The sequence below is a fragment of the Mustela nivalis genome (genome assembly GCF_964662115.1).
Source record: "Mustela nivalis genome assembly, chromosome: 7".
In the NCBI taxonomy this organism is placed as follows: domain Eukaryota; kingdom Metazoa; phylum Chordata; class Mammalia; order Carnivora; family Mustelidae; genus Mustela; species Mustela nivalis.
In genome coordinates, this window is record NC_139026.1 from 69,957,661 (window position 1) to 69,970,528 (window position 12,868).

Consider the following 12,868-nt stretch of genomic DNA (forward strand, 5'->3'; position numbering starts at 1 on the left):
ACATACATAAATAGCAGTATTCTAGGAACCATGATACTTGGCTGACATGCATTGGAAAATTCTATTTTATTGGCTTTTTTTGGGGGGGGCCATATTATCAACAAAGGCCCCCAAATTTCCTTAAGTTTATACTCTATACTCATGACTGGTAAGGTGATAAGGAAAAGAATGGAAAAGGGGTCATTAAGAATGAGTTTAAGAGTAACAGTGTCTTAAGGAACCTGGCAAGGGAAGAAGTGTCTGCACCTTTAAATGGCAGGGTTATGTCTGTTACATAAAGTCAGCAGCGAGAGCCCTGGAGGGTCTGACCAAAAACACAGATGCCTGCACATCATTATGCTGCCTTGGCTGTGACCGCACGCAGTCTGCAGCAGCCCCGAAAATGCATACGTTCTTTCTTACAGAATGTCTCTGGCTCCTAACAACAGAATTGCAACGTGATGTCTCTGCTAAAAATTCGGTGACTCACAAATGAGTCATCAGAGAAGGTGTTACAGGAGGCTAAGGGCTATGACTCCACTGGCAGGCCCCAGGCCAGGCAGGAGAAGCCGGGAGAGCCATTTGTATAACCCGAGAGGCTGTGTGCCTTTCCTTCCACGTGAAAATGCCAGTTTTATAAGAGACCAGAAGACTAGGTTAACATTCAGAGGCTCTGCATTCCCGAAATTGAGGGTTTTGGATAGCTAGCTGATAGGAAATCTAACACCTGTTTAAGCTCTGTTGTACTTTAAATGTATTTTCATGATGCAAGAAGGGAGGGCGTTTCGCTTCGGTAATTCTGTGTGGGGAACTAGTTTTTTTGTGTCTTGTTTCTTATTTAAAAAATGTATGGGTTTACAAACAGAAGCCACAGGCATACCATTTTGAACAGAACTGCCTTTCTATTATAGAAATATAATGTTGATTCTTCTTATAGATTGAAGCTTGAGCCATAAATTTAAAAATTATATATTTATAACTCTTCATTCACGTTTTATTGTTTACAAATTTTGAGGGGCTGTCTTGAAATTTACTGTGGAACTATTTCCAAAGCAGTGTTTGTTAAGCAAAATATCAGAGTGCGAGATTAAAAGCAAAATGTATAGCACTGCTTTAAAAAACTGCAAAAGATCTTAGAAATTCTTTTGCACATGTAAATAATTGTTATGCTATTTGTAAATGGAATTTATCTCTTCATTAATCTTCTTTCTCCTCCTGCCCTGGGACCTAAGCAAATTATTTAGGGGTGTAGTGGTACATTCCACTTATCCTATGTAATTAAAATTAAACCACAGGTCCTCAATAGTATGAGTAATTCAGAGGAACCTCTTTTAATTAGCCATAATAAGTGAGGTTTTCCTATGTTTGGAAAAAAAATGTTGTTGTTAATTGTAAGTGTCAAAATAGAAAGGTTCCTTACTACTCTTGTTGGGAAACTGCATATTACCAAAAGGGTGGGGTAGGAAGACAATCTAGGAACCTGGATCTGCTTTCTTTTTGTAAGTCTAGAAAATTTATTTTCTGAACATTTCAAAAGGAGGGTATATACAGTAAGATTGACTTGTACTAAATGAACTCACAGGGGACTGATATATAAACCACAATGCCAACTTTCATCTCTAAGTAAATCTAAATCATTGGGTCAGTTCATGCATTTTCCTTGATAGAAAATCTATAGCAAAAACTAAGTTATAATTAGAAGATTGGTGTGCAAGAGGCTCAGGAAATTAGATGACACATATTCTTTTTAGGGATATGGCATTCCTCTGAAAAGACCAGAATATTAATTTTTTGCATCTGCACTCGCAATGATGAAAGAAGCTATCAAATCTTATTCACTGAATCTCTGTTTATTTAGGTTACATGTTCCTCTTCTGTTAATAAAGACTTTCTTCAAACATGGGTCAATATAATTGATTAAATTATATTTTCCTTAATTAAAGTCATATTTTATTTGTGCGTTTCTTAAAATCTACTGAAGCTACTTGTTTTCAAATTCCTTTGCCTACCTATTCAAAAAATCCTTTGGGTGATTTCTACAACTGACTGATCTTGTCCATTATTTCTGTGTTTTACAATGTGAGTCAGTCTCCTCTCACATGTATTAATTAACATTCGTTATGTTGGTGGTTCTTTCTTTTGGCCGCAGTAGCATTGTAGAGTCTAAAAAACAGTTCTTTAAGGGTATTTATTTGTGACTATAATTCTCCTGGTCTGTTTCTCCTCAAGTTTTTATCTTATGAGGATTATAACTGAAGCAAACTTCCTCTTCTTTCTTTCAGAATTATTACTTCCTCTTCTTAAACCTTCTTCTTCTTCCTCTCTTGGTTTTCTTCTTCATCATAGTCATCATTTTCAATATCAAATGTCACCACCATTTTTACCACTGAGAAGGAATTCCTAGTTGCATGTGGTGTTCTCCTGGGCCCCGTATAAAAGGATTCTTTAGAGCTTCTTGAGACTTTCTTGCCTTCAGCTATTTGCAGTTAGGCAGAAGTGTGGTTCCTGTGTCACCATTATGATCCAGGCAAATGCTTCTTTGCCATCCATAGTTTAGTATAACCCCTGAATTTTCATGTCGAGCTACATGGCAGACATCAATGAAACAGTGACCTTCAGAGTTCGTTTGTTCATTCCTTCCTTCCTTCCATTTCTTTCTTTCCTTCCTCCTTTCCTCTCTTCCCTCCTTCCCTTCCTTGTTCCTTTCCCTTCCCTGTCATTTCCTCTTCCCTTCCTCCCTCTTTCCCTCCATGAGGTTAACATTCCATCAGATAAAAGGAAACTCTTTGAATCCAAGATGTTAGTAGGTGAAAAATGTACGTTATTTCTATTTTATTGAGATATAATTTTATTGAGATATAATTCACATTCTGTAAAATTCTATTTATAAAATAGAATAACTTTATTGAGATATAATTCACATACTGTAAAATTCTTTATTGAGATAGAATTCACATACCGTAAAATTCAATTTATAAAAATATATAACTCTGTGGCTTTTAATACATTCACAGAGCTCCAAAATTATAGCCACTATCAAATTTACAACTTTTTTCTCTCCTTCAGGAGAATGCCTAAATCCATCAACAGTCACTCCCCATTCCTCCCTGCAGGCTCTGGCCACCATGAATCTAATCTCTCTATAAAGATTTGCCTATTCTGGACCTTTCCTATATGGGCTCATAGAATATATAGCCTTTTGTGTCTGACTTCTTTCACTTAGCATAATGTTTTCAAAGTTCATGCATGTTGTATCTTGGATCTGTACTCCATTCCTTTATAGCAGATAATATGCCATTGTGCATATATACCCCATTTTGTTTGCCCATTCATTATCTGATGAACATTTGGATTGTATCCTCATCTTGGCCTTTAGAAATGCTGTTGTGAACATTGATGGACAAGTTTTGGTGTGGAAATGTATTTTCATTTTTCTTTGATAGAAAGCCTAGACTTTGAATTGTTGGTCGTATTTTTAACATTCTGCCAAACTGGCCAAACTCTTCTGAAATGGCCATGCCATTTTATGTTCCCCCAGCAATATATGGCTGTTACAACTTCTCTGTGTTCTCACTAACACTTCTTGTTGTCTGTCTCTTTGGTTATAGCTGTCCTAGTGCATTTTACTAATTAGTAATGATGTTGGCCATCTTTGCACGTGTTTCTTGGCCATTTGAATATCTTCTATGGATAAATATCTATTCAAATCTTTTGCTCAACTTTTAATTGGGTTGTCTTTATTATTGAGTTGTAAGTGTTCTTTATGTATTCTGGATATAGTCCCCTTCTCAGGCAAATGACTTACAAATATTTTCTCTCATCCTGGTTTTTTCTTTTTTAATGGACACAATTTTTAAGGGCAATTTTAGGTTTATTGCAAAATTCAGTGGAAAGTACACATTTCTCTATATCCCTGCCACCACACAAGCACAGCCTCCCTCGTATCAACATTTGACACCAGAATGGCACATTTGCTACACTGATTAATCTATTTAACATATTATTACCATCCAAAATCTGTAGTTTACATTAGGGTTCACTCTTGGCTTTGTACGTTCTTTGAATTTTGATAAAAGTAGCCATCATTTGATATGCATCCATTATTAAAATATCATGCAGAATAGTCTCACTGCTCTAAAAATCTTATGTGCTCTGTCTTTTCATTCCTTTCTCCCCTCCCCCCACCACTCCCTGACAACCATTGATCTTTTTACTGTCTTCATAATTTTGTTGTTTTTGGAATGTCATACGATTGGAATCATATAGTAGGTAGCCTTTTCAGACTGGCTTCTTTCACTTGGCAATATATATTTTAATGTTCTGACATGTCTTTGAGGTTTGAGAGCTCATTTCTTTTTAGCACTGAGTAATAGTCCATTGTCTGGATGTCCAACGGTTTGTTTATCCATCAGCCTACTGCAGGACATCTTGGTCCCTTACGTGTTTTGGCAATGACAAGTAGAGCTGCTCTAGACATCTATTTGCAAGTTTTTGTGTGCGTATTTTGTTTAATACTAAGGAGCATGATTGCTGGGTCATATGTTATAGGGTATGCTTTGTTCTGTGGGAAGCCACCAAATAGTCTTCCAATGTAGCTGTACCGTTTTGCATTCCCCCAGCAATCAGTTTGAGTTTCTGTTGCTCTACATCCTTGTCAGTATTTGCAGTCCTCAGAGTTTGGGATTCATTCATTCTAATAGGTGTGTGTGTGTGGTTAACTCATTATTGTGAGTGGCATCTCATTATGTAATTTGCAACTCCCTAATGACATATGATGCTGATCATCGTTTCACATCTTTATTTGCCATCTGTATGGCTTTTTCAGTGAGGTGTCTGTTCAGGTCTTTCACCCACTTTTAAATTGGGAAATGTGTTTTATTAATGCTGAATTTTGAGTGTTTTTTGCATATTTTGGGTAAGAGTCTTTTATTAGATACGTATTTTTGCAAATATTTTCTCCTAGTTTGTGGCTTGTCTTTTCATTCTCTTGACGGTGTCTTTCACAGAGCAGAAGAAACTGGTTTTCATGAAAGCCAATTTATTAGCTGTTTGTCTCAGGGGTGGTGCCTTCAGTGTTGTACTGCTCTTGTATACTCCTGTTTTTCTTCTAGAATATCACATTCCTTTCCCTTTCCTTTGCCTTGCTTCCACCTTTCCATTCCAACTATTTCTTTTTCCTTGAGGATCTTCCTCCTAATCCATTCTGAGAGTTGAAATGCAGGAAATAAACAGAACTGTACAAAGGCTCTTCAAATTTCAGGAGGGAATAACTAAAATTAAACCTAAATGTTTTCAAGACCCAGAAGAATATATTCCAAATGATAGAATTTCACTTGAGTAGTTACTGTCAGAAATTTATTTGGGAAGAACTCTTAGCTCACAGATGATCTTTCAAGACCCTTCCCAATCTCAAGATTCAGAAGCCTAAGCTTTGTGTTACCTGGGTAGCTGTCTCCCCCAACTCATTTGTCTGGCCAGGATACTCTATTTAAATGTCTATTTAAAGACATTTAGATTTTTTTTTTTTTCCTCAGGATATGAGGGTGTTTCTGTCCCTCACAGATTGTGTCTTCAATTCAGATCTCCATTCCCTCAACTCAGATCACTCTGAAAATGTGTCTCATGACCCATGAGAATTTTTTCAGAAGACCTAAGAAAGGTTCTTACTTGTGAGTTCTTTCCTGCCCTTTGAGGAGTAGGTCAGTGAGTGTTTGAGGCCTCAGTCTAGGCCACTGGCTTTGGTTGGCTTTGGCTTTGAGGGGTGGTTAGTTGAATTTGGGGTTGGGTATTCACTACCACAACCTACTGCTCCCTTCTTCTTCTTTCCTCCTCCTCCTTCCTTTTTCTCTCTTATTTCCCTCTTTTCTGCTTTCCTCATTCTTCATCACAGGTAGGCAATGGCATTTATCTCTTGGTTTGAAGGAAATGATAATATTCATCTTACTTCCTTTCAAATTTTTGTTGTAAGGTTAATGAGAACAGCAATGGCTTTGGTATTATGAGAAGCTCTGTGTAAATTCACATATATGGTTTTCTTACTGTTTTTGCATTTTCCTCTGTATCTCTGCATTCCCTTATAATGCACACTAAGTTAGTTAAGTGTGTTTTTTCTTCTGATCAATAAGTATAGTTAGTTATACTTACTGATTAGAAACAGCTTTTATGGCTAACGGGGAGAGTTTGCCAGACTCCTGCTTTCATTTAACTCTGAATTTTGGTCTCGTTAGAAGACATGTAAGTCAAAGATGTCAGGAGCTACCAGGTACTTCTGGGCTATGTGAGATTTAGCAGCTAACAGTCTTGCTCCTGCTTCAGGACCCTGGGGGTTCCTCTGCCCATTCACAGTTCAGTGGTGCTACCAATTTGCACACCATTTGCAGAAGACATAAGAATTAAACTGCATAGGAAATGACATTCACAATCTTGGGATGGAACTTCAAGTGAATGTTTTGGAATGATTGGGTGTGATATCTCATTGTCATAGTGGCCATTAAACACTGCTTGTCATTGGGCATAGACTGCTTTCATCTGCCTTTCAAATCCCCCTCCTCTTCCCCACTTTCATTTGGCTTCTTTTGATGGTAGAGTGATACTCTCTCTCTCTACTTCTCTCATTTTAAAATTTCATTTCTTTCAATAAATATGTGTAGTAATTATATTTATGTATGTAATTACCAATCTCATATTACATTTGCTGTATCAGCTTTTGGTTTCTGGTGCATCATGTTCTTCCACAGGGATTGAAACTTGCTTCAAATAAATATATATAATTACTAATCTTATGTGGTTACCAGCTTAAAATGGGGAATTTTGGAAATACTGACTGAGTTTTGCATCATCATGTGGGCTTTTGCTTGTGAAGATCCCATTTTATTTCACTGTATTTGCCATTATAATATGTTTTTGGATTTAATGGAATAAGCCAATGAACTGAATAGGAATATTGCTGTTGATTCCTCTTCCTCCCTGTTGTGTTCTGGGAGTTGGTCAGGAACTCTGAGATACTGCCATGTTGACTCTTGAGTTTATGAAATCTAGACGATTCCACACACTATTTCTTCACTCTGTTTGTTTTAAATGTGGGATGGTCAAAACTACTATGTAAATTGGTTTAAGACATGGTAAGGGAATTCACAACTATTATGACTGTTAGTGCTTTGATATTTGCCCAGATCAAGCCATCTCTCCAGGAGTGTGTGACTTAACACTATTGATAATAGCTACTTCAAGGGCTGTCAGGCCTGACCTGCTCTCTCTGGATGATGTGAAACAGACATCTCTATGATCTAATGAAGAAATAACGGGCAGATTTAAATCTTATCTCCTGATTAATTGGAGAATATAGTAAGAAACCTGTTAAAAGTAAATAATTTGTACCTCTGCAACAGAGAGATGGAGATCTTCCAACTTCAAAGAAGAAACGCCAGGCCGGGGAGAAGATCATGTATACTTTAGTCTCAGTCCCACATGGAAATGACATTGCATCCCTTTTTGAGCTGGATGCCACAACTCTTCAGAGAGCTGACTGCCTGGTTCCAAGGTAAAAAAAAAATAAATAAATAAATAAAAAACAAAAACTATACAATAAATAGTAAGATATCTTTGAGTAATTTCTTTGAGTAATTGTAATGGTAGGTAAGGAATTAACATCTAATGTTGATAGAATTTTTGTGATATCTAGGGAGCAAGCATAAGAAAAGAATAGTGTGTAAAAATCATGCGAGGTTCTTTTGTGAGAAGATTCACATAGTTTGTTTTATTCTCATAAATAATTAAAACATGCAGGACCAAAGAATTCTGAAAAATTCATAAGAATTATTTATTCTTATTACTTGTATGGCCTTTGCTTACTAACATGAAAAATGATCAAGGAGCATTTCTATTCGTATTTACTTTTTTTTCCCCTATCAGTACTTATATCATTTATTTCTATTATGTCAAGTTCCAGGTTTCTTTCATTCATTCATTCATGCATTCATCCATTTGTTCATTATTTAGTCATTCAGCCAGTAAATCTTTATTGCACTTAACAGACATTGCCCTTGGCATTGGGAAGAGAACTGAACAAACTTAAATTCAAATAAGGAAGAGAGGCAATAGACAAACCATAAAATAGGAGGTCAGGTAATACAAATGCTTTGAGAAAATAATTGCAGAGAGAGTTGTATTAGGTAGTATTACTGTTCAGAAATGGATTCTCTGATTTAGGACATTTGAGAAAAGACCTGAATGTTTTGAGAGATCAGGTCCTCCCCATCGGGAGTGTCTCAAGCAGCAGGAGCATGAAATGGAAAAGTCTTGAAATTTAGTAGGTGTGCTGAAGTACCAGCTAGGAGACCAACTGGACCTAAATGAGTGATGGGTGAGAAAGTGGAAGTGGTAATGAGGTAGCCAGAACTTAATGTGAGACGATGTTTTACATTCTTTTGCTTGGATTTGATTATTTTAATTAATCTCTTTTGCCTGCCACTGTCTCTCTTCCAACAGTTGCACTATGATATACTCTCTAAGTGTATGAGGGAGTCTTGCCCATATCCTTAGATCTAGTGGGATGGTTCTAAACTGTCTTTGATAGAGCATTATTGTGCTTGGATTTGAGAGGATGGCAGTGGTTATACTGAAGGTACCCACATAAGATGCAGACACCATTGTGTAGGTTACTTCCAGGGAGGGTTGCTGCACTAGCACTGTTTAGAAACACAGCTCCTTGAGCTTCCCAAGGCGTTTCCTGGTTATTCTTGTTCATGAGAAATGGTTCTAAACTGTCTTTGATAGAGCATTATTGTACTTGGATTTGGGAGGATGGCAGTGGTTATACTGAAGGTACCCATATAAGATGCAGACACCATTGTGTAGGTTACTTCCAGGGAGGGTTGCTGCACTAGCACTGTTTAGAAACACAGCTCCTTGAGCTTCCCAAGGCGTTTCCTGGTTATTCTTGTTCATGAGAAATGCTGCTCAATCTTAGCTTTACATCAGCTATTGCTCATGCTTTCCTGTTCCACTGTTATAAGCCTGTAAAGATCCCATTGGAGGGTTTTGCCTGATCCCTGTTGCTGGCCTTCTCTTCTGAGTATTAGAATTTTAATCAACAAGTTTAATCATTTTAGATTTAACTCAGCAGAAATGGAGACCATCTTGAACTCTAAACAAGAATGTTTGCATAAGAAAATGATAAAAGAATCTCCCTATAGAACACACAGATCCATGACGAATGATTAAGTAAAGTAAAGTTAGTGGCAAAGGAGAGGTAAATTAGTGGCAAATTTCTGATTATTTGTACAAGGATTGGTTTCTGCTACTTTAGGTTTTTGAAACTCAGTTTCTATTGTATCTACCTTTACGAATGTATACTTTAGTCTCAGTCCCACATGGAAATGACATTGCATCCCTTTTTGAGCTGGATGCCACAACTCTTCAGAGAGCTGACTGCCTGGTTCCAAGGTAAAAAAAATAAAAATAAAAATAAAAAACAAAAACTATACAATAAATAGTAAGATATCTTTGAGTAATTTCTTTGAGTAATTGTAATGGTAGGTAAGGAATTAACATCTAATGTTGATAGAATTTTTGTGATATCTAGGGAGCAAGCATAAGAAAAGAATAGTGTGTAAAAATCATGCGAGGTTCTTTTGTGAGAAGATTCACATAGTTTGTTTTATTCTCATAAATAATTAAAACATGCAGGACCAAAGCATGATGAATCGCTCTTTCCTGGAGGCCCTTGTTTTATTTGGTTCTGTCTTACTGACCTTAATGCTTTTTGCCTCATGTTATATGATTTATTTATGTCTTATCTTTCCTACCAAACTCTTAGCAACTTGGAGGCACAGAACTTACCACAATGCTTTTGTTTGAACAGATATTTTTACACATATTTGTTAAAGAAATGATGATAATAAGTGATTCACTAAAATGACAATGTTGGAGTTGGATGAAGTTCTAGCTGTCTTTTCTCAGGTGTTTCCTCACAGTTCACATACGGTTGATTCTTGTTTTTCCCAGTACATTGAATTAGCAAATACTGAGCCACTGTTCCTAGAAGAAATATGGGGTTAGGTTCCTGTGAGCCTCTGGTCACAATATTTTTCATCAGTCAGTACCATATAACCTTGTGTTATGTATATTTTTGCTTAAAGGCACTTTATTTAATACATATTGTTGATTCATTAACATTGAACTTACAGCAATCAGCCCTATAACTTATGCCCGAATGAAGCTTATGGAACATGAGTATTTTCTCCAGAAGGTACATAACAGCCTTATCCTGCACTTCAGCCCTATGCTTGGGACTGTTTTAAGCAATAAGCTCATCAACAAAAAGCACAGAAATGTGGAGAAACATGGCCCTAACTAAACCATGAAAAGGATGCTTGTTTATAGTATAAGCAGAAATGAGAAGACAGAGCATTGTATTGTCCCCCCTCACTGGGAATGTGCACACTGGGGACTCAAATTTTTTGCCACTCTGTACATGTTCAAGAATGATTGCAAAAATGCCCAGACTGTTGCTCTGGGGGCTACAGATACATTTTCTTGAGTAGGAGAATTCATAAATACAGAATCGGCAAACAATGAAGATTGGCTGTGTATACTTTTATATGCAAATGATTAAGCTACAGAAAGGACTAAGATCAGATAGCAGTGTTAGCTGAGGTGGCTACTTGGTCAGTGGTTCTCACATCGGCATTACCTGGTGAGGCTGCTAAAAGACTCATTTTCTTTTTTAAAAATTTTTATTTTTTATAAACATATAATATATTTTTATCCCCAGGGGTACAGGTCTGTGAATTGCCAGGTTTACACCACTCACCATAGCACATACCCTCCCCAATGTCCATAACCCCACCCCCTTCTCCCCCCCCCCCCCCCCCCCGCCCAGCAAGTTTGTTTTGTGAGATTAAGTCACTTATGGTCTGTCTCCCTCCCAATCCCATCTTGTTTCATTTATTCTTCTCCTACCCCCTTACCACCCCCATGTTGCATCACCACTTCCTCATATCCGGGAGATCATATGATAGTTGTCTTTCTCCGCTTGACTTATTTCGCTAAGTATGATACCCTCTAGTTCCATCCACGTTGTCGCAAATGGCAACATTTCATTTCTTTTGATGGCTGCATAGTATTCCATTGTGTATATATACCACATCTTCTTTATCCCATTCATCTGTTGATGGACATCTAGGTTCTTTCCATCTAGGTTCCATTTCCATTCTATTGTGGACATTGCTGCTATAAATATTTGGTGCACGTGCCCCTTAGGATCACTACGTTTGTATCTTTAGGGTAAATACCTATTAGTGCAATTTCTGGGTCCTAGGGTAGTTCTATTTTCAACATTTTGAGGAACCTCCATGCTGTTTTCCAGAGTGGTTGCACCAGCTTGCATTCCCACCAACAGTGTAGGAGGGTTCCCCTTTCTCCGCATCCTCGCCAGCATCTGTCATTTCCTGACTTCTTAATTTTAGCCATTCTGACTGGTGTGAGGTGATATCTCATTGTGGTTTTGATTTGTATTTCCCTGATGCCGAGGGATATGGAGCACTTTTTCATGTGTCTGTTGGCCATCTGGATGTAAAAGACTCATTTTCACCCTATGTTCAGAGTTTCTGATTCAGAGAACTGGGATGAATACTCAGAATTTGCATTTTTTTAAAAGATTTATTTACTTATTCCAAAGGGGGCGGGGAGAGAACACCTGAGAGGTCAGGGGAGCAAAGGGGGAGAGAGAGATATATATATAGAGAGAAACCCAAGCAGACTCCATGCCAAAGCACTGACCCTGACACAGGGCTGGATCCTGGACCCTGAGATCATGAGCCCAGCTGACACCGAGGATTGGCGCTTAACCAACTGTTCCACCTAGGTTCCCTGAATCTGCATTTCAAACAATTTCCCAGGTGATGCTGGTTCTACTGGACCAGGGGCCACAATTTAAGAACCACTGGTCTAGGTAAAATACCACAAGCTTTGAAATAGTCTTTGACTCAAAACTTTTTCTTAAACCAGACTGTCCCATACTTGAGTTAATTCTAGTCTGAAAACTACTCATATAATGTATGAAACTCTTAAAATAAGGTAATGTGTAAGTGTGCTAATTTTTTATAAGCTGTTCTTTTGTGTTTTGCTTTTAGGAACTCTTATGTTCGGTTGAGACATTTATGTACCAACACATGGGTAACAAGTACTAGTATACCCATAGACACAGATGAAGAGAGACCTGTTATGTTGAAGGTAAATGCTCCTGAGAATGGTTTAACTTTTCACCAGATGTGTGATTAGGATCAGGGAGTGATTGACATGGTCTTTACAATTCATCTTTACCAATATCAGAGATTATTGCAATTAATTTAATCAAGTATTCATTCTGCCGGTTGCTTATATCACTGAACTAAGTGGCTTAGATGCTGTGCCCAAATCATAGGAGTGGCATGTAGAAAGGGGAGAAGGTCCCAATAGTACATTCTCTCTACACTGTTGACACAGAAGAAAAGGGCAATGGTTCTAGGTGGGCTTTGGGAACAAGGCAGGAAATGGGCATGGAAAATCTGTGTGTCCCTATGGTCTTTCATAGTGGATGATGCATGTGGGAATTATTGGGTGTGGGTGAGCAATTCCTGTCTTGTATTTCTTAAACAGTATAACGATGTGTTAGGATCTGAAAAATATTGCACAGCTATTTAAAAAAAAAAACAAAAACTAATCTGAATGGAAAAAACACATTGCAGATTGGAACTTGCCAAACAAAAGAAGATAAAGAAGCATTTGCCATTGTGTCTGTCCCATTGTCTGAGGTCCGAGACTTAGACTTTGCCAATGATGCAAATAAAGTGCTGGCGACCACAGTTAAAAAGCTGGAAAATGGTACAATAACTCAGAATGAAAGGAG

The 12,868-nt window shown here is 37.6% G+C and overlaps 1 protein-coding gene across 2 annotated transcripts in view; it reads left to right on the plus strand.

Moving 5' to 3' along the window:
- ITPR2 (inositol 1,4,5-trisphosphate receptor type 2) overlaps positions 1-12,868 on the plus strand; it is a 494,143-nt gene that overhangs the window by 120,775 nt on the left and 360,500 nt on the right. The window contains exons 11-14 of one of the 2 annotated variants that reach the window (XM_082738459.1): positions 7,368-7,433; positions 9,338-9,423; positions 12,114-12,213; positions 12,708-12,868. In XM_082738459.1, coding sequence (XP_082594585.1) covers positions 7,368-7,433; positions 9,338-9,423; positions 12,114-12,213; positions 12,708-12,868 — 413 coding nt within the window. Of the gene's footprint in view, positions 1-7,367; positions 7,520-9,337; positions 9,424-12,113; positions 12,214-12,707 lie in introns of both variants that reach the window. The other variant, XM_082738458.1, reaches the window with a different exon arrangement.